We start from the raw sequence: 26,563 nt of genomic DNA on the forward strand, positions 1-26,563 counted from the left end.
TTTACAACTCAAAACATCTTCCTCACAGTTTCCTTCTTTTGTTTCTCTATTGTTCTCCTTTCCTCTTTACTCTCTCTACTTGTCCTCTGTCTCCACTGTTTCTCACTACTTCAGCAGAACCCAGCTCGACTCTACAGTACTGTTTAGCAATAGTCCTTTACTTGACCCACTGTTCCGTATTTTCTCTCCCCTTAGGGAAGCTATGGCCGATACTTATCTTTTCTAGTGCTGTTGCTCTGGAACTCCTGCCCGGGACAATCTATTTGTATCACGTTCTCAGTCATGTCTAGGCCTGTTACCTTCAAGAGTTATAAACTCTGGGCTTTACCGCCAGATGTCCTCTCCCAGGACCCGTCTCCAGTAATTCACTCTGTCTCTTATTCCTTCCTGCTCCGGATCTCGCTGTCTCTTTTGGTCCCCTCTCACTTTAGGGACACCCCAGAATGCGGCACTGCTCACAATGGACCTTAGGTCCTCTTTCTATGCACTGCAGGCCTTATCTGTCTCTATGACCAGGAAATTGTCACTTTTCCTTCCACTTAACCCCTCCCACTCTGGGCTAGTCCCAAACATTAACTCTCACTATTCCTACTGTCAAACTACACACACTATCAGTGTTTTTAACACCTTTAACGCACATCACAATTCACGTTATACATCACAGTTCACATTAGCATAAAGCTTGTTTCTTCAAGGGGGAACGTGGGCAGCATGTCCATCTCCTTACACACAGACAGAGCAGCATGTGAAAACGCAGGAGACTAACTTCTAGATCTGAAACCAAGACTCTCCTGCTAAGTGTAAATCAACTTCATAACTACATTTGTGATTTTATTTTTCTTCACTCTGTACATCAAAGATTCTTTTTATTTGACCCTTGTGTGGACATAGGCTCTAACCTGATAGCATGGTCAGCTTAGTTCTCCTGCTCAGCAGTGATCAATAACACCAATGTTGGTAGACAGAAAGCAGTATGCAGCTCCACAGTTTTCTCAGTTATCAGAGCACAGCGCCTTATAAATGCTAAGTGCAATGTTTGAAAGTAGTGTGTCTCCTTTTATATTTTTAATAAATAGTATATTTAACAGTGTATGTATTATATTTTTAAAACAGTTAAACCACAAATTGCTTTGTTTATTTTTTAATACATTTTTTTATGCAGCCACTGGAGGCTGCAATTTGTATTTGCTTGTGTGTAAGCATCAAATTACTTGGCACACACAAGTCATAGGAGACTAGGATTGGCCTCTGCCCTGCTTCTTATGCTGGAGGGGGAGCCTGGTGCCATGGCTTCTGAGCCCAGTGCTTTGCCCCAATGACCTCTTTCTTCAAATAGCGGTCTTCGCTTGCTTTATTAATTGCTTTGCACACATTTATATCACAGAGCCGTCACTAACAAAATGGCGCTACATTTCAAAAATGATTTCTGCCTCCTTTGCTAAACAAAAGAGGAGTGACATCAGAAGTTGCTGCCCACATTTGCAGCTATCTTAATGGTAGCTTGCATTCATTTTAGCTTTTTTGGGCAATTGCTCCCCTAAGTGTCTAAAATTTGAAAATATGGTAATGTTATTTGTAATTTTTCATATTTTCTAACTTTGAAAAAATATTAATTATTAAAAAAAAATAGTTTTTGGATGAAATATTCCCTTTAAGGAGAAAGTCAGGGAGGTTTAGTACTGGACTGTAATACGAACATACTTTTTTTTATCAAGTTTTACTTCTTAAAGTCTGAAAATGTAGTAATTATCCAAGTTCTAAAAACATTTTTTGTTGTCCCTTTTTAGATCTCATCAGAAACATCTTCAAGACCTCTATCTCCAGATGAAATTGAGCTTAGAGAATCTCAGAAAAAGTATCATGAGAAAAGAGACAGCATCAACCTTTCACCGTCAGTGGATTTCAGCACACCTCCTCAGTATTCCACTTTCCTGGACAATTCTGCTGCTAGGCATAGGCTTTCAGTAAAGCCTAGAAATCAAAGGTTAAGCACGAGCAGAAGACCATCTGTGGTAATGTTGCAATCTTCCATGTTGTACAATGCTAATGTGTTTTTAGTCATTATTGTAGTGTCTGTTGTATGGTTCCGATTACTATAGTTCACCATTATCCTCTAGCAGTTGTAGCTGTTCTCTGTGCTCAATACCAGTGATATGGTCTGTTCCCCAATATGATAGTGAGCTACTAGGGGTATATTCTGACATGACTAGCTTACACTCCTCTTGAGACTGTAGAAAAAGATCAATGGTAAAACTATAGATTTTGATTGATCTTAATTGACCAATTTGCATAACAAATTAACATGTTACTCACCCAATGAAAAGAGTTTTCTCCTTACCAGCAGAGAGGACAAGCCTGATGGAAATGCCCATCAGAAGTAAACATATGAAGCTATAAAAATATTGAAAAAATGTTCTTAGTCTCTTATTAATCTCATTGCTGAATTGTAGCCCTAGGATCCCCTACCAATTACAAAAATGGTTAACTTATGGTTCCACCGTCAATGGAGAAGAGGCCTTATTGCTGAGATCTAGTTACCAATTACAAAAAAAAAGTTAGCTTATGGTTATACCATCAGTGGAGAATAGGTTTCTTATTTGCAGTCATTCTCAGAGTTTTCTTCCTCTTTTAAATTAACATTATACTTTTTATTTCTCAGGCAGTACAGGAGGAATCTTATGAAAATAATTTTACCTGTGTGAATGAGGAAGATGTTCTAACACCCAACCCAAAACTGCCAGTCCTTGGTTCTATGGAAGTTAATACTCCTGATACTGACAACACTCTGGATTTGCGCTTAGAAAATCAGGCATCATCTTCAGAATCAGCAGAGGTTTATGTATCACAGAATCTTCCAGAAGTAGTACACAACAGATCTCTTGACCTGGATCCAGTTATAGCTTCACAATCAGAAAATGTCACAAGTGGTTCAGGTCCTGCAAACATAGAATTGGATCCAAGGAAAGAAGATCAGGGTGAATTGGTTTGTGGAAGGTCAAGTGATAATGTTTCTACTAGCTTACCTTCTGTAGAAAAAGAGATCTATGCTGCAATTTCAGCTAAGAGTCAAAAACACACAGTTAAAGAGAGCAGTGTATCAGCTGATGTAAAGCTTTCAGTTGGCCATACTTTAAGGACTACTTCAGGATTTTCCCAGGAATCCTTGCATAGTAGGAGAAGCCATTTTCAGAATTCATTGTCTGAAAAGCCTATGAATTACCAAGATCAACCTCTGTCTGATAAAGAAAATAACAAACAGCTTGGGAATGGAGATAAAAAAATTGAAAAGTCACATATAGAAGCTACACAAAGAAAGTTTTCTGTATCATCAGCTTGGGAGAGACCTAGGACTGGCAGCTTTACACTGAAGGCAAATGTTGAGAATGAGGCTCATAAAACCCCAAAGTTGTCTTTACTGAAACCAGCTATGTCCAAAACTGAGATCATGAAAGATGAGCCCAAAGTTACTGCAAATAACTCTGAAAATAAGTCTGTTAGTAGGAAGACTGAGTCCTTAACTGACCCTGAGGGTACGTCTGTAGACAAGGCAGTCTTTGGTAACATTACCCCAAACCAGCGTACAGTGCAAGCTGCCAATGAATTACCTGTGGTTACAGAATCACAACCAGGTTCTGAAGACAAGAAATCCTTTACTGTAAAGATAAGATCCACTTCCCTATCCTTAAAATACGGTGATGGCATAACCCCATTATCAGGCATGCTAAAGAGACACAGTGCCGAGTTTAAACAGACAAAAAACACCGATTTGTCATTCTGTAAGGAGGAATTAAATCCGGAGAAAGCAGAAAACAAAGATAATGATGTTTTTAGCTCAAAGAGTGAGAATGAAAAATGTGTATCAGAGTCAGAGGGAACACAGGCTAAGCCACCGCTGCCCAAGAAACCTGTTCTGCAAAATATTACTGCTGCTGACAATAACACGAATAAAGAAGCATCGGAACATGACTCCAGTCAAGAAAAAAAGATAAAACCTCCAGAGACAAAGATTGAAAAGAAAGTTCCTAATAGAAGGCTAAGCCTCAACAAAACACCTGGTAAGGCCTTCTCTGTATTTTACATGCGTGAACCTGATTATCTTCCATACTTCTGCAATGCTAAATCAAAATCACAAACAAAGAAAACAGTTTTGTAGTGGTTGTAATCCTCAGGGTATGTTCACATGTTCTGGTGATAGTTCACCAGGAAGATGAACAACAACAAAGCGATAAAACAACCCATTGGCTAACTGCAGTGATTGGGCATGTTATGGTGGCACACTAGATACATAAGGAAAGCAAGGCACAGAACAATTGAAAGAAATGTGACCCTTTTCTTAAGGAGAGGCATGTTAATTTTGATGACTGCTCCACTTGCCTACCCATGGTCATAGCCTGGGTTAGCTGTAAAAATCCTTTCAACATCTAATTATCTGTATATGGAGAGTGATGCCATACTACATGACTGATAACATAAGAACCGTTCTTCCTATAAAGAAAATAATGAGTAAATTTATGTTCTTACACTTATCATTTCTCATAAGCTGGTTGAAGTTTAGTTAAGTCGTTCCATACTTAAAGCAGTATTCCAATGTAAGACATTTATAGCACTCTAGATGGTGGCCCGATTCTAACGCATCGGGTATTCTAGAATATGTATGCGGCCGACCGGGCGCGACTAATCAGCGAAGCAGTGTTTAAATGGGTTGTGCACTACTTTAAATTAACCCCCCAATGTATCCCCCCGGGGACCCTAATGAATTTTGAAATTACGTCATGTTGTCAATACTGCTTGTGACAATATCGCTGACCACACACAGCCAGCACGTAATTCCCCCAGCTGCAGCCGGCTCTTGCTTCCGCTTACATCACGACTATTTGCGGCTGTAGCCAGGGGTCTCCTGTTCCGCTTACCACGGTGAATGGCGGGCTGTGGGCGGGGTTATCCTCCATAGTGTCACATCCAGCATCCACCGCGCGGTCTGTCAATGAATGCGCGTGCGGTGGATGACAAAACCAGGAGTGGGTGAAATGCAGAATTGGTGCAATAGACAAATACTCCAAACAGTAATATGCTGAATAACTCCAGCAGTAAAAAAGATGAGAGTAGTAGGATGGAATAATAGAGATTCAGTTGATAGGGGTGGGGAGATAGGACAGGTGCCAGTAACATTGCCAGTGTGATTATGATATGGTGTAGCTGGCTTCTGTTCTGTTGCACTTGAATTACAATAGATAACAGATAATATTTTTTTTCTCCATTTTTAACCCCTTCACGACCTTTGAGGTATATTTACATCACAGGTCGTGTCCCTGCCTTTGATGTGGGCTCGCACACCGAGCTCACATCTTTCCCTGCACATGATGACTGATCAATCAGTAATAATGTGCCTTTAACAGCTGCGGGTGGAGCGGTGCTTCTATTAACGAGTTAAATCTTGCTGTTAATCACTGACAGCGGGATTTAATTAACTCGCGCTGGCTGGAAGCGCATAATTTATCCCGCTCATCGGCGCCACTGTCACGTAATAGCAGGGCGGCGATTGGTTGTCATGACAGCTGGGATCGATGACCCCCGTGCCTGTCATTACGATCTTCCTGTGAAAGCTGGCCCTTGACCGGCGTTCATAGGAGATCGTGATTTCTGCTATACCTAGCAGGACTGAAGCCCTGCTATATATAGCACCAGCGATCAGATGATCGCAGCTTCAAGTCTCCTAAGGGGACTATTAAATTCAGTGTAATGCAAAAAAAAAATTATTATTTTTTTTTTATTTATAAGTGGTCATAAACTTGTAAATAACTCATGAAAGAATAAAGTTATGTTAAAACCAAGCACACCATTGTTTTTCTTATGAAATTCTCAATAAGTTTGATGTGTCACATGACCCTCTTCCCATTGAAAAAAATAAAATTGGATCCAAAATGTCCGACTTCAAAATGGCCACCATGGTCACCACCCATCTGGAAAAGTTTTCCCTCTCCCATATACTAATGTGTCTCAAACAGGAAGTTGATATCACCAACCATTCCCATTTTATTTAGGTGTATCCATATAAATGGCCCACCCTGTAGTCAAATTTTACATCTGTATATGCCACACCAATACACTGTCTTGCCACAGGTGTTGCCTTTTGGACCTCTACTTACCTAGCATTTCTTATTACGTCATTTTTAAGAAAGGGTGTTAAATTTTGTTGAAAGAATGGGAAAAATGTTTAAAAAATGAAGCCATTTAACTGTACATGTCTGCTTTACTAGTCCAAATTGACAGTCATGCATGCCACACATGGCCTGCTGCTGTCACATTTTGCTTTCTGTACATGTACTTACCTACCCAGCATTTCTGATTACGCCCAGTTTGGCAAGGGTTGAAAAGATTGAAAAGAAAAGTTAAGTATAAAGTGTACAAAGTGTATGGTAAAAGAAAAAGTGACAATGGCAATAGAAGGTGTAGTGTAAAAGAAAAAAAAACTATTTCATGGCTAAAAATGTGGGAGCTGCTACCAACAACAGAAGCACCACCATCGGCACCCGCCATCTGGACAGTAGTACTGTTAAAGTGAAATTGTATCCAGTTTTATGCAGATCAGTTTTTATGTGTCTCCATCTTACCTTGATGTTCTGTTTCCATATCAACAAGCAAGAAGTACATTTTGTAGCTTACTTAGTTGCAGGGATAAACAACTGAAAAAGTACTGTATATTGTTATCCCTGTGATTGCACATAAAAGAAATACATATACCTTTTGTCTCCAGTTTTCCTACACTTCAGCTTTTCATTATTGTTTGTTCTCAGGTCAGAGACTGTAAGTGTCATAGATACTGTACTGGACAACTCTGAGACAATTATCACTCTGATATTGATATGAACATTTGTCTTAGCTGAACTTGCATCTTATTCTAATAGAGCGTGACTCATCAGCAGCTGCCAGATACCTTTAAACCTGTTGTAGGCGAACTTGAAAATAGTGGCTGGATCTTTCCAATATAGCTAGGAACTGTCAAAGATCTAATGTCACTAGAAATGTTAATTGTCCCTGGAAATGTTAATTGTGTAGAATTTTCTTCTAGCTACTGGCTAACACAGTATAAATATATATTTTTTTTTCTGTATCAGTTGTGTAGAAGAAAGCTCCCAAGGACCTCTCACTTCTACACACACTATAGGATTTAGCAACTGCTTTTTTTCTTACAGTGTCCCATTGGCAGTGTTGGCAAAATGTACAGGCATTGCTATTTTTGGCTAGGAATATGTTTAATCCAGTTCATGCTCACTCTGACATCCACACTACTAAAGACTACTTAAAGTTTGTTTTTACAATTTATTTTGTTTTTCCTGGAAAGTTAGTTTTAAAATTGTCACCTTAATGAGAGAACAGAAACATATGCATCAGTTGTCTTTGACCAATGAATGTATGTAAAAAATGTAGAGACACTTATTTAAGTAACCCCTTTTTCTACAGCCCGAATTCTGGAAACATTTTTTTAGAAATACTCCAGTAGTGTATGTGGCTGTAGATTTATCATTTACACATTTAGACTATGAATGTTTAATTCATCTACATTTGAAAGATGTTCTTTTAAATTAAACTTTATTGTCTCCAGGTTCTTTGATGTACACAGACCTCATTGTCATATTCATGAAATCAGCTTCAAGTGGAGTGTACTTTGTAACTATAAGGGTCTTGTTATAGGCTTACCTGGTGAGGCGGATTTACTAAACTGAAAGTCAGAATGAGCAGCATGGACCAGAAACGTTGATGCAGCACAGCTGGACTAGCTGGATGGCACTTGGAACAGCAGACAGCACCTTAGAATAGAGGAGACAAATAGGCTGGCAGCTACATTGAAGCAGCAGTTGAGTGCTTGAGCATCACCTTGGAATAGTAGAGACTAGTATACTGGCGGGCACCTTGAAGAAGCAGTGTTGAGAGTGTGTACAGGACCTTGGATAGAAGAGACAAGGAGGCTGACAGGTACCTTGAAGCAAAATAATTGAGGGTGAGGGCAGCACTTTGAAATAACAGAGATTGGTAGGCTAGCGTGTGCCTTGATGCAACAGAGTTTAAGGTATGGACAGCACCTGGATTAGCAGAGATGAGTAGGCTGACAGATATCTTAATTCAGCAGAGTTGAGGGTGCAGACTGCTCATTGGAGTAACTGAGACAAAATGGTAAGCACTTGGTGGTAATAAAGCTGGAAGTGCAGAAAGCACTCTAGAACAACTGAGCAGAGTAGACAATCAGGCTCCTTGCAGAAGGAGAGCTGGTAGTGTGGCTAGCACTCAGGTATAGCTGAGCTGAGTAGACAATCAGGCACCTGTTTTTAGATGCACTGGATAGGAATTGAATAGACTCTTGGTACCCTAATACTCAGACAGCGCATAGCCACCCGAACCAGTCTTAAAAGACCTAGGATAACGACACCAGAGGTGCATGCCAAGTTGCCATAGTAACCCAGCATGGACTAGCACAGAGAGCGGAAGGAAGAAGCAGAGGTGGGTAACAGGTTGATTCACGCATCTCAGTTGTGTTGTAGGATTTGTTTATATTTAATACGGCAAAAACACAGCATTTCTGTAACTTTTGAACAAATCCTTAGGAGTTGAGCATAACTAGCAAGTATTGGAATAGGTATGCTTTGGAGATCAACAAAGATAGCTGTATGCACTTGAACTTGACTATGGTCCAACTGAAGTGAAGACCAATCGATTCACGGAACTCCAGTCCATCTGCCAGGTCAGTAGTCTCTGTCCGCTGGGCTGGAGGCTCGTCAATTTCTTACCTTCTGGGATCCCAAGCCTGGCTTTTGATTAGCCAGGCTAGTGCGACATGTCACACTTTTCCGGGAATCCCAGAAGGTATTTAGTATTGCATTTACGCCAGATTCTAATTGTAAATTTCACCAGAATTTGGTACACAGTATTTGCACAACTTTCCAAATGTACCGAAAGAAGTGGCTAAATTGAACAAGCTCTACACTTTTGCTTTTTCCTCTCGAAAGTAGATATGATAGCCTATGTCTATGTTTTCAACACATGTATTAAATAGAAAATTAGTATCTGGTGCAGGTTCACAATATAGAAGGAGCAGAAGGTTTTGATTGTGGATTTTGTTGCAACGCTTGCTTCTTTTGAACTCAAAACTAGTCTTTTGCTGCTGTAGCCCATCCACTTCAAAGTTTAATGTGCTGCATGTTCAGATGTGTTACTGTGAATACCACTTATGACTGATTTGATTAGTTAACTTACTGCAACCTTCCTGTTGGCTTAAAGTGAACCACTCAGGTCCGATAATGCTATTACCCTGAAGATATAGGATTAATCTGCAGGTTAATAGCATTATAAAAGTGTTGGGCCACTGTACTGAAACAGCAGTACCTGGGAGAAAATATTTCTCCCAGGTCACCGACTTTCAGTCATGCTGGCGTGTCCAGAGCAATTACAGTCACCATTTGCAGCACAGCACGCCCTGGCACTGGCTGACAGCCAGCTCTACAGTGCATCAGTGCAGAGCCAGCTGTCAATCAGATGTTTTTCTTTGTAAGAAAAGGCTTCAGTCTTGCAACCCTACCCCACAGGACAGATGACAGACATAAAAAGAATATGGGAGATTGTTGTCACACAAATTCCTGCAGCTCCTTTAATGTTGCTGTAGGCCTCTTAGCAGCCACTGAACCAATTTTCTTCTTTTCTTTTAATCAATTTTTGAGAGCCGGCTAGTTTTAGATAATGTCAGTGTTGTGCCAAATTTAAGCCACTTCTTGATAAATGTCTTCTCATTGTTCCATTGTATAGCTAAAGCCTGGGAAATACTTTTCTCCTGACTGATAACTTGCAACAATGCAATCCCTTTGTTATGTTGTAAGCTGTATACGGATCATGGCTTTTGCTGTAAAATGTAACTAAGAAAATGTTAGGAAATTCCTACTAGAACAGCTGAACTTCATATAGAGTTAATCAGAATCACTTTATATGATGGCAGCTGTGTACTGACTAATATTTAACATGAGTTTAAATGTGATTGGACAATTCTTAACACAACCACATCCCCAATTATTAGAAGATGATTATTTTATTTTCGTTACTTATATTTTTCCCCTCAAAATTATTTGTTTTTCAATGGGTTTTTACAGCTTATGGGTGACATTAAAGGTGGAAAAAAATATGAAACAATTCTTCTTGGTATCATTTTTTAAATGACAAATACCTGGCTTTTTAACATGGGTTTGTAAACCTTTTATATCCACTGTAGCTTGTAAATCTCTCTAATTCTTTATGAACTTCCGAAATTTTTAAACTCTAGAGATTAAAAAAAAATCAGGGAGACCCAACAGTTTCTGAGTTGCTCAAAGCATATCCCCTTCACCACATGCGCCATATATATGTGTCTCCCCCTTTGATGCGGGCTCCCTTGCTGAGCCCGCATCTTTCCTGGCATATAACAGCTGATCTGATCAGCTGTCATGTGCCCATAACAGCTGCAATCCACTCGCGGCTGTTAACATGTTAAATGCCACTGTCAATCTCACAAACCACGCCCATTGGCATCCCCATCACATGATCGTGGGCTGCCGATGGGTTGGCCTGACAACCCAGGGTCTGCAGGAGACCCCTGTGGTTGTCATAGTCCATTTGCTATGAGCGCCGCCCAGCAGTCGGCGCTCATAGCAGATGAGCATTTTTGTTACACATAGTAGGGCTGAAGCCCTGCTATGTGTAACACAAGCGATCAGAAGATCGCAGCTTCAAGTCTCCTTTGAAGACTATTGAAGCAAGTAAAAAAGTAGAAAAAGTTTTTAAAAATATGAAAGTTCAAATCACCCCTCTTTTGCCCCATTCAAAATAAAACAATAAAATAAATCAAAAATACACATATTTGATATCGCAATATCACATTTCTGCCCAATTGTAGTATATACATTTAAGACTTTCTGCGAATGTGATTGCCTGCTTGGATATTTGCATTGAAAAAAACAGATGTACCTAATAAAGTTGCCACTAAATGAACATTAGGAAAATGCTAGCGTCTATCAGCAGCTTTTCAAGTATTGCTAAGTGCCTTTTAGAGAAGGAATTATTAATACAGTTTCTAGTGCCAATTTTAAAACTCTTCGATATTCTTAATACTTGGTATTTAGTGATCATAGATACAAATCCTCTACTGTCAGGTATGTAAATGGTACCATTAGTCACACTTAACAGAAGGTGCTCTAAAGGTTTTCCACAATGTGAATGTATTTTTAGAATCCAAGAACAATAAGCAGCCTGCTGGCTATCTCATATCCATTAAATCATAGCAATAATAGTTGCCAAGCAAAGGTTCTGCAAATCTAAGATTGGTGTAGTTAATTGGCATCTTCTAGATGTATTTTAATAACACATGCACAGAGCTTGTTGAGTTGGGACTTTGGGACTATTGGGCTTATGGAAGACATTTTTTTTTACTATTTCACAACAAAATTAGTACAGAAGTCTTAGCATGTGTAATGCAGGGAGAAAGCTTGGAAACCATCAGGTTACTACTAATCAAAATGTTTTGCTAGAAGGAAACACATTTTTTAATGTATTATACACAAATACTGCAACAAGACACTACTATCTGCAGTATTTGGCCCTGATTCATCATCTGCATTTTCTTTTAAGTCACTTTCATTTTTGAACTTGATGTATTCGCTAACTTTTATTGCACCAAATTCATCAAAATGCAGTTCATGAATTTGGCGACAGTAAAATAAGGGCTTCTCTCCTGTCATGCAACTTCTTGAAAAACATGCATAAAACTATGTTCACACATTGCGTTTTTTCAGCGTTTTTCTATGCGTTTTTTTCTGCACATTTTCTGCTGCGTTTTACAGTACCAGCAAAGTCTATGAGATTCCAGAAATCTCATGCACACACCTTGGTTTTTGTTTGATCAGTATTTTGTGCTTTGCATGTTTTTTTGCAGAATAGAGCATGTCACTTCTTTTAGCGTTTTTTCAGCGTTTTTCACCCATTGAAAGTAATGGGTGGTGAAAGAGTGCTGAAAAACAACGCCTAGTGTGAAAATAGCTATCAGGTTTTACTGCGTTTTTAGTGAAAAAAAGCAAGTACAGCAGTATGTGAGACTCATTTATTTTTGTGATTGTAACATCTTGTCTTGGTCACCTGAGATGGCAGTTTGGATAGTACAGTTTAATTAAATTAGTGATGTGTACACACTAAACATTGGCTGAGCTAGGTGTGAGACTGAACAATACCTGTGGCCCACAGAGATATGAAATAGAACAATGATTGAGCAGGTCACTGGCAGACCATAGTGTGAAAATAAATAGTGTCCTACAAACTCAATGCACTGCCAATGTCTTAGAATAACTATTCCTGAACAATTCACCTCCCCCACTGTTACATTTGAAATTCAAGTTAATATGGTTTCACATATGTCTAGCATCCTGTGTTCATGCTTATGTGGTGGAAGCAAAGCTGAACTTTGGGATCCTGAAAAATGCACCAAAAAAAACAAGGAAAAAAAACAGCAAAATCCTGAACAAATCTTCCTGGCAAGAGATCAGGTTTTGCTGCAGAAAAAAAAACACAATGTGTGAATATAGCCTAAAACTACACCAGGACTGGACAAGAGTGGAGTTGTGCCAAATTTCATGACTTTTTAAAAAGTTGCAAATAAATTAGGCAAAAACAGTTGGAATCACTATACTCTGCCCCCAAAAAAGCGGAAAACAAGAAATAAAAAAGCAGCACAATCAAAATAAACTTTAAAAAAGACGCAAATAGAATAATGTATTGGGTGTAAACGAAAAAAAGCGCAGAACACACAAAAATAGATAAAAAAATAGGCACATGGGCCAATGATGAATCCGGGCTATGTATACAGTACAATTAGCATGATTTTTACTGTATACATTGTGTAGTGTGACAATGACACACTGACACATCCAAACCTTTGCTACAGGTTTTTAAAGGAAAACTGTTGCTATGAGCCACTTGTAAGACCCGACTGGAGCAGGCAATCTGCCCCATCCTTTAGATTGCTCCAAAAATAAAAGCCCATGTCGGGTTTTCTTAATCTGACTTGGTCAAATAGCTTGACCGAGTTCAAACTATCTTTTATTCTGCACTGCAACCATGGCTGTGTCTGTGATTGTAATGCACTCCAGCGGATTCAATATGCTTCTATGCGCATTCTAGGGCATACATACCGTCCCTCGCATATAATTCCTCTCACTGCCTCACAATTGCTTCTTGTTTAGTTACAGATGAAGTCCCGACAGAATTTTTATTTCATAAACTGTCCTAATTACTTACGTAAAGATGTACAAGTGTTTTAATATACTTACCAATTGCTGTCTTCTAGCACCATTTCAGTCCCCCACAAGAGTGCGCCGCCACTTTGCCAGCTCGCACAGTGACCAGCTCCAACATCTGTTCTGGCCATGATCCTGTTCTTGCCCTTCAAGCTACTCCAAGTCTGTACCTTCGTCCCTGTCCTCTTAGGATCAGCTGCTGTGGTTCCGGGGTCTGTCCTGAAGTGGTACCTGGCGACCACCTGTGGCTCAGGTCTAACCACACCATCAGGGGCTCTAGTGAAGAACCAGGTGGTCGCTTAGTTATGCCCCTCCAGGCTCTCCCCGGTCCTGGGCGCAGTGGGTCCACAACCCACCAACGTGACACATGTGCAGTACAATACATATGTATGGGGTTGAACAAAACCATTTTAAAAAAATGTAATGCTTCTGAATAAAACAAAACAAAACATGTTAATGAAAAAAATATATAAATTTGACTGCAAAGTTTACCTGTCATTGATTTTTTTTCCTGATATGCTGCAGGTTTTACAAATATCATTCTTTTTATTCGATACAGTGGACTTGGATGCAATATTTAATAAAAGTCCACCCTTTTTAAGACCCCATGCACTAGAAACCTTGTCTTAGGAGGATTTCCTAACATATTGTATATTGAATTTCTCATTCATACAACAGATGTACCTGTGATACCTTGATGTAACTAATATCTTTTTTTTCTAAAATAGAGAGTGCTATATTCTTTATGTATAGTACAATTAATTATTACAGTTGGTAAAGAAGTGTTTCATTTACAGAAAGGTTTGACATCATCAAATTCGAATTCTGTAATCAGAATTGAGCAATATGAAAAATACCTGAAATTACATATGGAACTATATTTACTTACTTTTATATGTGTTACATCACCAGATAAAAACACTCCCGTAGGAATAGCAGAGCATATTAAGGCAGCTGAAAGCAAAATAGAGCCTTCATGGATGTCCATGGCTCTAAAGAAACAAAGAAGTCTCAAAGATCGTCCTGTCTCTGAACATTGCACTGTAAACCAGGATTCTGAAAAGCAAGACAAAGACAGAGCGGAGGTAATTTACAAAAACTGTGGACAAGTTTTTAGATTTTTCATTTGCTTGAATTATTGGAAAAAATAGATTGTAAGCTTGAGAGCAAGGCCATCACTCCTCCTGTAACTGTTGAACTGTGTTACTTTGTGATGTCTTTATCGTCTGTACATGTCCCTGCTTAATTGTAAAGTGCTGCAGAATTTGTTGGCGCTATATAAATAAAATTATTATTATTAAAATATTATCCACTCCTGGCAGAGCACATGGACTTTTGCTCTCTTAAAGTAGCAAGTACACCCTAGCTGCTAACAGGAAGTCATCTAGGTCTTTGTTGTCCAGTGGGACAACGTCTTTTTTACAGTTCGCCCAAGAACCAATTGTTAAAGAGGTTTTCCCATGAACAAAAGTTAATTTTAATGAGTAGATCTTGGAATGATAATAAGTTCCACAATTGGATGTATTTAAATAAAATGTTCCTGTGCTGAGATAATCTTATAAATGTGCCCCAGCTGTGTACTGTGTAATGGCTGTGTCTGACCGTACAGGAACATGGTCTGATCATACCACATCTCCTGGGCAGGGGAGGAAGCAAAAGAGTATATAGACATTACAGCAGGGGATCACAGATGATTCTTTCTTTGAAGTAAAACATTGTTTAAAAACAGGCAGGGAAATATTATAACTAACAAAAAGAATCAGCTGCGATCCTGTGCTGTCCTGTCTGTATACTCTTTTGTTTAGTCCCCCTGCCCAGGAGATGTGGTGAGATCAGACCCTGTTCCGTACACGGTCAGACACAGCCATTACACAGGGACACATTTATAAGATTATCTCAGCACAGGAACATTTTATTTAAACAATTGGATGTATTATTATTACAAGATCTGTTGATTAAAATGAACTTTCGTTTGTGTGAAAACCCTTTTCTGATGTGGGGCGTATTAATATGTATCTGCACCCTGAGCCTATTGGACCAGATACATATTAATACTCCCTGGCGATTGTGCCCTCACAGAGGCTGTGCGGACGCGATCGCCACCGGGTGACAGCTGATTGTCACAGCTGACACCCGGTACTATGTGCAGGGGGCGATATTAACCCCCGAAATGCTGCGATCGAAGTCCATCGCAGCATTCTGGGAGCAAGGGGAGGTAAGCGTCGCTTACTTGAGTAAAATAAAAAAATAAATAATGACCTCTCCGGCGTCCCGATCTGTCTATGTGGTGTTCAGGAAGTTTTCATGGTGACCCGATGTCGTCATGACGACATCCGGGTCACCAGACAGAAGGAAGTTACTTTGATCATGCACAGTGCGCGATCAAAGTAACTTCTGCCTGGGCAGTGCTGACAAGCTGTATATAGCATAGAGATGCTGCTGCATCTCTATGCTATACAGGCGATCAGATTGCAAAAAGTGAAAGTCTCATAGTGGGACAAGGTGTAAAAGTAAAAAATAGTATCAGAAAGTGAAAAAAAAAATTCTAAAAATATTTTTCAAAAATATGAAAAAAAAATAATCCCAGAAAAATAAAAATATCCTGTAACCATAAATATTATTATGGAAAAAAAAAACAATAAAAGTACACATATTTTGGATTGCCGCATCTGGAATGACCTGACCTATAAAACTGTCCCACTAGTTAACCCCTTCAGTGAACACAGTAAAAAAAAATAAAAAACAAAGCAAAAAACTATGCTTTATCATCTGTCAAAAAATGGAATAAAACGCGATCAAAAAGACGAATGTAAAAAAAATGGTACCGCTGAAAACGTCATTTTGTCCCGCAAAAAACAAGGCACCATACTGCTCCATCAGCCAAAAAATAATAAACTTATAGCTCTCAGAATAAAGCAATACAAAATAAATATTTTTTCTATAAAATAGTTTTTATTGTGTAAAAGCGGCAAAACATTAAAAAAAATTCTATAAATGTGATACCGCTGTAAACATACTGACCCAAAGAATAAAGCTACCTTATCAACTTTATCACACGCGGAATGGCATAAAAAATAAAAAAAAAACAATTTCTGAATTGCTGGTTTTTGTTTATTCTGCCTCCCAAAACTCGGAATAGAAAGCGATCAAAAAATGTCCTGTGCACGAAAATGGTACCAATAAAAACGTAAACTTGTCCCGCAAAAAACAAGCCGTCACATGACTCTGTCGGCCGAAATGTGGAAAAATTATAGTTCTCAAAATATGGCGATGCAAAAACTAGTCTTTACAAAAAAAAAAGCATTTTTTAGTGTGTGACAGCTGTCGATCATGAAAACCCGATATGGATCTGGCATCGCTGTAATCACACCGACCTGAAGAATAAAGTCATCTAATCACTTTTACCACAAGAGAAAAGGTGTAAAAAATAAACTCTAGGGTTAGGGTTGTGCTAGGGTTAGGGTTAAGGTTGTGCTAGGGTTAGGGGGTTTGGGGGTGTGCTAGGGTTAGGGTTGTGCTAGGGTTAGAGTTAGTGTTGTGTTGGGATTGGGATTTTTTCAAAAGTAAAGAAAGAAGTGACATTCTCGGGTCTCCGCCCCATATGTTTCGCTTCTGTTATACATCCAAATAAACCTCGCGGGGATTGCCTGCCATGCACGAGCGATCCCCACATGTTTTTTTGGGGAGTCTAATAACCGTAAAACATGAGGGGCGGGGACTCGAGCATCCGCGATACATGGTGCATATCCGAGTACCCGATGCAAACTCAAGTAGCGAGCACTTGGCGCTCAAGACTAATGACAACTTATTCAATATAACGACCTAATGTTATCAAATTCTGTGTCGTACCTCTGGGTTCAAAAAAATGTTCACTATACCCCTTGATAAAATCCTTGAGGGGTCTAGTTTCCAAAATTGTGTCACTTGTGGGGGGGTTTCCACTCCCCAAACAGGACATGGCGTCCACTAATTATTCAAACAAATTTTACATTCAAAAAGTCAAATGGCGCTCCTTCCCTTCCGAGCCCTGCCGTATGTCCAAACAGTGGTTTTCTCCCACATATGGGGTATCGGCTTACTCAGGAGAAACTGAACAACAAATTGCATGGTGCAACTTCTCCTGTTACCCTTATGAAAATGCTAAATTGGGGGCTGAAAAATATTTTTGTGGGAAAAATCAGAAAATTGTATTTTTATGCCTCAATGTTATAAACTTCTGTGAAGCACTGAGGGGGTTCACCACACATCTAGATAAGTTCCCTGAGGGGTCTAGTTTCCAAAATGGTGTCACTTGTTGAGGGTTTCTACTGTTTAGGCACATCAGGGGCTCCCCAAACGCAACATGGCATCCGCTAATTATTCAAAAAGTCACACAGTGCTCCTTCCCTTCCAATCCCTGCCGTGCATCTAAACAGTGTTTTTTCCCCACATATGGGGTATCTGCGTTCTCAGGAGAAATTGCACAACAAATTTCGGGGTCCATTTTTTCCTGTTACCATTGCGAAAATAAAAAAAATTGGGTCTAAAGTAACATTTTTGTGAAAAAAAATAAATGTTAATTTTTTTCTTCCACATTCCAAAAATTCCTGGGAAGCACCTGAAGGGTTAATAAAGTTCTTGAATGTGGTTTGGAGCACCTTGAGGGGTGCAATTTTTACAATTGTGTCACTTTTGGGTATTTTCTGTCATAAAGGCCCCTCAAAGTCACTTCAAATGTGATGTGGTCCCTAAAAAAATGATATTGTAAATTTTGTTGGAAAAATGAGAAATCGCTGGTCAACTTTGAACTCTTATAACTTCCTAATAAAAAAAAATGTTGGTTCCAAAATTGTGGAAAATGCTATTTATTAACTACTTTGTGTGACATATATCTCTGATTTAAGGGCTTGAAAATTAAAAGTTTGAAAATTGCGAAATTTTCGCCAAATTTCAGATTTTTTCACAAATAAACACAAGTCATATTGAAGAAATTTTACCACTATCATGAAGTACAATATGACACGAAAAAAACAGAATCACTGTGATCCGTTGAAGCGTTCCAGAGTAATTACCTCATAAAGTGACAGTGGTCAGAATTATAAAAATTGGCCCCGTCATTAATGCGCAAACCATCTTCGGGTGTAAAGGGGTTAAGGGCTAGCTATCCAAAAACCACCACCATCACCAAATAAAGTGCTACAGTGCAATATAGTAGCTTATATCTAATAGATGACCATACTTGTATAAGGTTATAGACTTAAGAAAAAGACAATAAATACGATGATATCTGTTATGTACCTTCAAACAATATGGCAGAATACTTAGTTGTAGTGCCGTCTCACTAGATAACAACAATCATAGCCACATCTACACATAGAAACATATAATAGACACATATAATAATGTATATAGAGTCTATAAGTTAAAAATACATAACAGTGGGATCTGTAATAGCAGACTGTATAAAAAGAGTTCACATAACACAGTGTCCCCCTTAGTCCATATAGATATAAGCAAAGCAAAAGCTATCCACCAGGATCAATGACATGGTCAAAATGCAGCAGACCAGAGAATAAAAGTTGTACTTATCTCGTATAGTATTAAACAATCCCATCCCAACGCGTTTTCCCCAGGGAAATAAACCAGGGTTCATCAGGGGACCTAATGTGCTTGTGGAGGAGATGTCACTGCAGTGAGCGACATGTCTCAGTGGTTGCATGTATGATGAGATGAGAGCATGTATGATGAGATGCCAATAATCAGTAACAAGAATATATAATTTGCCCTCCTTGACCACCTCCTTATCTTTAGTTTATAACTCTGCCTCCTAGGTGCAGTGTGAATTGTACAGAGGGGCCATAGATTATTTTGTACACTTGGCTCTTCACTATAATAAGGCTATGTGCCCACGATGCAGAAATGCTCCGGATTTTTTCTTGAGCGTTTCTGCATCTCCCTGGCATAAAAAAACGCATGCGGATTTTACATGCGGATTGTACATGCGTTTTCCTGCCAGGGACATGCGGAAGTGAAGCGTTCTTCACATGCATTTCCGCATGCGGGTTGACAAGCTCTTTCCAGGCGATTTTAGCATCACTTGGAAAGTGCTTGACAACTAGGTCACACTATATAAATCCATGCAAACGGCATGGATTTATATAGTGTGACCCGAGAGAATGGTTAAAAATAAAAAATAAACCTATACTTACCTTCTGATGGCCCCTTCAGTCTTGCTGCGCTCCTGTGCTGGCTGCCGGCAGATCGCGGTACGCTGTACTGAAAGACCTGCCGTCACATGACTGTGACGTCAGCGCAGGTCCTTCAGTCCATCGCGATCTGTAGGCAAGCACAGGGAAGGAGTACGGGGGCTGTCGGAAGGTGAATATAATCTTTATTTTTTATTTTATTCTTTTTTTTACAGCTTTTAATGGTACCTGGGTGTGGAGGAGAGTCTCCTGTCCTCCACACCCGGGTACCATCCGCACATTAGAACGCGCCAATTATGCAAGTACAGATGCAGTCTTGCGGAATTGGCGCGTTCTAATGCAAGTCAATGGCGGCAAAAACGCAGCGCTTCCGCAAAATTAATGGACATGCTGCGGATTTTTGAGCGTAGTATAAACGCTGCGGCAAAATCCGCAGCATGGGCATTGAAAGTGCGGAATTGCATTGGAGACCATGGGGGAAGGTTTACCAAGCGTTTCCCAAGCGTTTACACTGCGGAAATTCCGCAGCATAAACGCTTGAAAAACGCATCGTGGGCACACAGCCTTATACTTAGGGATAGCGAATTTAGAAATATTGGCACAAATTACAATAATAAATATAGAAAATAAGAATGATTTAAAAAAAGTAAAGGGAACCTGACAGCTGATACAGGTGCATCTCACTAAATTAGAATATCATCAAAAAGTTTATTTATTTCAGTTCTTCAATACAAAAAATTAAACTCATATATTATATAGAGTCATTACAAACAGAGTGATCTATTTCAAGTGTTTATTTCTGTTAATGTTGATGATTATGGAACTCAAATAAATTAACTTTTTGATGGTATTCTAATTTCGTGAGATGCACCAGTACATGGTGCCCGTTCCACGGGCAGCATGTATCAGACACTGGCTGCATAATCTCAGCTACGTATGTTTAACTCTGAAAAGCTGCCGTGATTTAGAGAAAAACATAGTTAAAATCTGCCGGGGACTGAGTTGCACAGATAACTAGTCGAATAGACGGGTCCCTGGCGGCTTCTCCCCGCCCACTGCCAGCGACTGACAGGCCACTGCCTGTGTGCGCTTGTAGGGAGAGACAAGTAGCTCATGGGGAGCGGACAAGGAGAAGCCGCTGGGGACCCGCCTGTCCAATTAGTCTCCAGTGCGGCTTTTAAACTATGTTCTTCTCTGAAACGCTGCAGTGTTTCAGAGTTAAACATATATTGCTGAAATTATGCAGCCAAGTCTCATCCATGCTACCTGTGGATCAGACAGCATGTATCAGATGTCTGGTTCCCTTTAAGAAAAAGAAATAATTAGTGATCAAAAATAACAAACAGAAAAACAACAACTATAACCAATAGAAAAATAAAAAATAAACCTCAATAAAATAGTATTATAGCCCCGTTAATAGAATTTACAGTGTAACTAAGTAAAGGATGTAACTGAATGCATGCATCAGAGTCACTGAGTTGAGTGAAAAAAAATAAATAAATAAAAGTATACAAGTTAAAAGTTAACAAAAAACTTGTGTTTTCTTTAAGGTCCAGTCCAAGCAGCAAGTTGACGTAATTCAGAATAAAACAACAAGCATGTCAGTTTCAGTTCTTCCTGAAATGTATGGACCAGACACCAAACTCGAAAAGAGCGAGCAGAGGCAAAGAGCAAACACATTGCCACATCCTGTCCATGGTGAGAAAAGAGCTTTTCTCCAGATGAGGCTGTCTATTGTGCAGCTTCAGCACAAAAGCTTTTGAAGCCGTCATTAATATTCTAGACATTGATGTCCTCCATGTACACATGCATCTCAAACAATGTGTGAAGACTCATTAACCTCATGGTTCCACAAACTCCTCACCATTATTTTTTTTTAAAAAGGGTTAAAATGTAGCAGAAACACACGCATGTATCCCATTTATCTATATTTTCTGGTTGAATTGTCTACCCTAAAAGCAGACGTCCATATAGTGAGCGTGATATTTTTAGAGAATCCACCTCAGCACTTTGAAGTTTTGTATGTCATGGATAAACAATACAATGGCGCACTATACTTCCCATCAAATCTGACGGAACCTGAGCCTCCGACATAGAATGAAACCTTTTGACATGAATGTGAACTGAGCTTGAGCAATACATTCAATGGAGTATTCTAAACTATGTGAATATCAATTAAAACAGGCTAATATAGGTCTAGAGCAGTGTTTCCCAAACCCCATCCTCACGGCCCCCCACAGGTCATGTTTTCAGGATCTCCTTAGTATTACACAGGTGATTGAAGTATCATCAAGGCATCAGGAATTCTCTCACCTGTGTAATACTAAGAAGATCCTGAAAACATGACCTGTGGGGGGCCGTGAGGATGGGGTTTGGGAAACACTGCTCTAGACTCTGATTAAGACATACATGAGTCTCTAAGTACCATTAGCATTTTGGCTTCTCATGCACATTAAGATAATAGCCATATGTTCTTAACAGTCCAATGCATACAGTGGAGTCAAAACAGAATGTTTTCTCCGACATGACATCTAAAAATATGTGGTTATTTCTTAAAGGCGGCCAGTCACCAGGTTAAAAGTGGCCTGTTTTTGCTCCTATTTTATTCCCTCTGTTCCCCTGATTTTTGCGTTTTTTTTTGTTTTTTTTAAATCTGCCGCACGGTTCCAGATATATGGGTAGTTTTAGTTTGCGCTATTGTTTACGGTATCGAGTGGGCGGGGCTCACAATCTCTGGGGGCGTGTCTTTAAGCCGCACTGATTATCAACCTGTGAGCATCTCTGAGACTGTATTTAAAAAATGCAAAAACCCAATACTCAGAGGAGCAGCAGGAGTAAGACAGGAACAAAATCTGGCCACTAACGGTTGTCCAGTTATAGAGGACCTGTGACCTTGTCCAAAGTGGCCAGTTTTTGTCCTTCCTTCCTTAACTTCATTTTATGCTCTTTATGAAGGGGTTGTAGCTCACAGGGCAATAATACAAACCATATGATAGATTTAAAAAAAAAATCCCTTGGCAGAGCAACAGGAATAAAATAGTATCAAAACCTGACCCTTTTAACCTGGTGACAAGTCCTCTTTAAGAAATCCCATTATATTTACCCTATTAGGAAATTCTGAGACTCGTTGGCAACATGGAAAGCAATTACATAAAGCGTCTCTCACCCTGGAGGACCTGTCCTGTCTTGCATTACACAGACAACCCAATTCATTAAAATGTTCAATGTGTAATGCTTTATCAAACAATGTGGCGGCACTGTAGGAAAAATGTACACTTACTGCCATGGTTCCCACCATTAGCAGCTGATTGCCGGTGGTCCCAGCCTGCAATCTTCATTTTTTAAGGACTTTACTGTTTATTGAAAGGACAGAGAGCTGCTGATTTGGCTTATTCCATTGCTTCACTTTTCCATCTGTGTTAGGGTGCAGATTTACCAGTCAATACAAGACAATAGGATAACAGAGTCAGATAATATTTTGCTAATTGTTAAAAAGGTAATCCTAAACCCAGAGCACCGTGATGTAGGGCCAGAGACCCTGGTTCCAGTGATGTATCACATAGAGGGCTATATGCTGCAATTTTGATAAAACCTCTGTTTTCTCTGCTGCAGATCTAGCAGTTCTCTGAATGCTGAGCTCTGTCTAACCCCGCACACACCAGTGATTGGCAGCTTTCTGTGTACACTTTATACAGGTAGAAACCTGCTAATCAGGGCCGCACAGTGGCTCAGTGGTTAGCGCTGCAGCCTTGCAGCGCTGGGGTCCTGGCTTCATATCCCACCAAGGACAACATCTGCAAGGAGTTTGTATGTTCTACCTGTGTTTGCATACTGATAGGGAATCTAGATTGTGAGCCCCCATGGGGACAAGGGCGATAATGTCTGTAAAGCACTGTGGAATTAATGGTGCTATATAAGTGAGTAAAATAAATAAATCAGTGGTGGGGGTGGAGTTATACAGAATATGGATGAATACATGACAACAGGTTTACTAGTTTATTTATCACTTTAACAGTTATTTTATCAAAACTACAGGAAGCAGCCCAGTAAGTGATACATTGCTGGAATCATTGCTGTTCTCTGTCTCTACATTATGCTGCTCTCAGATATTTGTGGCAAAGATTCGGTCACAAACTCCCTTTAAGTCAGTTTTCTAATGTACCCTAAAGGTTGGCAAAATGATTCACAAAATAGCAGAGCATGAATACCGCAATATTGTACATCTATATTTATCAGAAGATATATGGTATAAGATCTATCAAATATCCACTGAACCTACTTTTTTCTAATTGTTGCATTTTTTTTTGTAGCTGCACAATTGTCTTTACTGACAGAAAAAGAGGAGAAAACTCTACACAAGCAACAAACATTATTGGTCTCACAGGAACCTTCTTGGATGGAACTGGCTAAGAAGAAGTCCCAGGCCTGGAGTGACAAGCCTCACATCATCAAATAAGAGGAGAGAATGCCTGATGTCTGTTTCTTTCATACTTATCCGGCTCCAGCATCTTCTTACATGCACAGAATACAACGGACCATGTAGAAATAGCGGACCCTCCAGCAGTTTTATAGAATCTGTTACTATATCGGTGATTTCTACCCTCCTCGCCTGTAGAGGTCCGTTTTGTTTTGGAGATGTATATGATGTATCATGTGAACAAGTAAAGCTGTTCATACTTCAGACTGGTGATCTTAGTTTCTTATGCACTGAGTTAAATTGTTTTTTTGCCTGTTTGGGTCAGAACTTTTGTAATTTGAGGGGTTGAGGGTTTTTCAACAATTTTTTGTCGAAATTTTTTAGGCAGAAATGTGGAGGAAAACTAGAAAGAAAACAACCACTTATAATTCATACACAGTTTCAGAGCCATAGTTAGGAGCCGTACAGCTACATAGCCAAAGATACATTCAGACGTGCAGAATCAGACAGAAAAAAACTAGTTGGCTCTGTATGAGTTCAAAAGTAAGGAAAAATCCTATGTCCTTCTGATCCTGCCCTACTGCTCCTCCCTACAAATTGGGGCCATATATGACTGTGTACAGTCTGGAGGAATATGTCTCCGCTATGTGATATGTATGTTTCATTATGAAGTGCACCTTTCAGACATAATAAATAAAGCCATTTCATGTGGTGAACACTACAAGGCCCGTCATACCTTTTTTAGCAAATATTGATGGGATTGATTATTATGGGGTCCATCTGGGTTCCTTTATGGGTCAGTTTTTAGAACAGAATAAAAAGCATATCATGCAAAACTTTATTTTTTTGCAACTGGCAATAAGGGTACACGGATGGACCTTATATTAATCAATGGGACTCCTATTCTTCCTTTTGCCTCAGTTTTGGATCCATTTTGGACATTCTATTTGTCTGATGCTAAAAATGGAACTGACAGAGTGTCTGAATGCTGGTGTGAACGTAGCTTTTGGGATTCTGCTAGAGAATAACTAGGCCGATCTGGCATTTTGCAAACAGGGAAACCGCTCATTGTATGTGGCTATTCTAAATTATCAGGGCAACATGGTCTGTGATCACCAATGTAGATCCACACTGCTGACACCCAGCTTTCCCGGGACCATGAGCAGCAAGTCTGTCTAGTCATTTGGGGGAATTTTCACTATATAACTGGACAAATTTGGAATTCAGTAGTTTGGGAAAGATAAGGTAGCAACCTCTGAAAAGATGTAATGGGGCCACACGTATTACATACTTTCTGTAAGGCCTCATTCACACATCCATGTTTAACCACGTACGTGAAAAAATCATCAGTGTTTTGGATGTGTGTGTCATCCTGTGTCCGTTTTTACCATCAGTGTTTTTCACAGATGGATAAATAAATGACAAAGCTTCTAATATCTGTTGCAATGTTAAATACATAGACACAAATTTAATCATGTTATATGGTCATGTGTCCAACCAAAATATTAAACCTATAAACAAGATACATGGCCCAAAAATGTAGAATAAAATATATAATTTTTTATTAAATACAGAATAATTAAAATTAGCAAGGGGACATTATCTCAATAAATATAAAATGTATAATACATATGGTTAGAGGACAATGGTAGATAAATGGGTGTACAGCAAGGATAAATAGACATTGTCCGTATATCAAGTACATATCATAACTGACTAGGTAGACATGAATGAGGTGTAAATAAATAAATAGAATTAGTCAAATATGCATACCATTGCTGTGAACCACAATGTGAAATAATATGTGCAAAAACAGCATGGGTATCAGAAAAAAATTATATAAACAAATAAATATATAATATAGATGACAAAGTAAATTCAAATAAATTACACAAAGTGTATGTCAGAGCACAGAATCTCATATCAGTATCTAAATAAACGCAACAAATAAATCCCAAAGTGGGGCGTGTATTCATGTCAGTCCATGTCTAGGGAGTTCAAAAAGGAAAAACCTTAAATATAGGATATTAATATAGCAAGTAATAGTAAAGTAGTAACCATAAACCATATGTTCAGTCCCGACGCGCGTTTCGCTGGTGGCTTTTACGAGGGAATTTTAAATATGTACAGCACCCGGATGGCACACTAATGCGCTGTATTTTCACGAAGCCATAGACTTGGACTAGTCCTTTTCAAACGTGATGCTGGAAAAAACAGACATCTCTGTGTGTGTTTTGCATGGACACATGGTCTGTGAAAAATCATGGACATCTGTGTAGCTCCATAGATTATAATGGGTACGTGTTCTTTCTGTGAATACAACAACTATGTGCAGCACGGATGTCTGAATGAGACCTAAATGCTATATACAACATGCCTAGTCTGGTGTTCAGTATACATCCACGTTGGTTGTAACCCAAGTATCCAAAGCTGCTAATGGACAAATGTGAGAAAGTTGGGATTATTGCTGCATAACTAGGCAAATTGTCATTTAGTTGTCTAGGAAAGCTGGGTGACTTTCCCTGTAGAGCTTAAATGGAGGCCTAAATTAGCTGTGTATACTCTGCTGTCCTGATGATATATGTTCGTGTATATATAGTATTGGGACAATGGTAATCTTATGTTGCTTCTGCCTCTGTATGAGCAATCAGATGAGTTAC

At 39.3% G+C, this 26,563-nt stretch overlaps 1 protein-coding gene across 3 annotated transcripts in view; it reads left to right on the forward strand.

Annotated features, from left to right (window-relative positions):
- CRACDL (CRACD like) overlaps window positions 1-24,627 on the forward strand; it is a 113,736-nt gene extending 89,109 nt beyond the window's left edge. For all 3 annotated transcript variants that reach the window (XM_073664882.1, XM_073664883.1, XM_073664884.1), the window contains 5 exons: window positions 1,788-2,012; window positions 2,660-4,055; window positions 14,214-14,386; window positions 21,037-21,184; window positions 23,797-24,627. In XM_073664882.1, the coding sequence (XP_073520983.1) occupies window positions 1,788-2,012; window positions 2,660-4,055; window positions 14,214-14,386; window positions 21,037-21,184; window positions 23,797-23,942 (2,088 nt within the window). In that variant the 3' untranslated portion in view covers window positions 23,943-24,627. The remainder of the gene's footprint in view (window positions 1-1,787; window positions 2,013-2,659; window positions 4,056-14,213; window positions 14,387-21,036; window positions 21,185-23,796) is intronic.
- Window positions 24,628-26,563: the final 1,936 nt, after the last annotated feature.

Source organism: Phyllobates terribilis, unplaced genomic scaffold (genome assembly GCF_046119375.1).
Source record: "Phyllobates terribilis strain yellow unplaced genomic scaffold, ASM4611937v1 Scaffold_2__4_contigs__length_985480577, whole genome shotgun sequence".
NCBI classification, from domain to species: Eukaryota; Metazoa; Chordata; class Amphibia; order Anura; family Dendrobatidae; genus Phyllobates; species Phyllobates terribilis.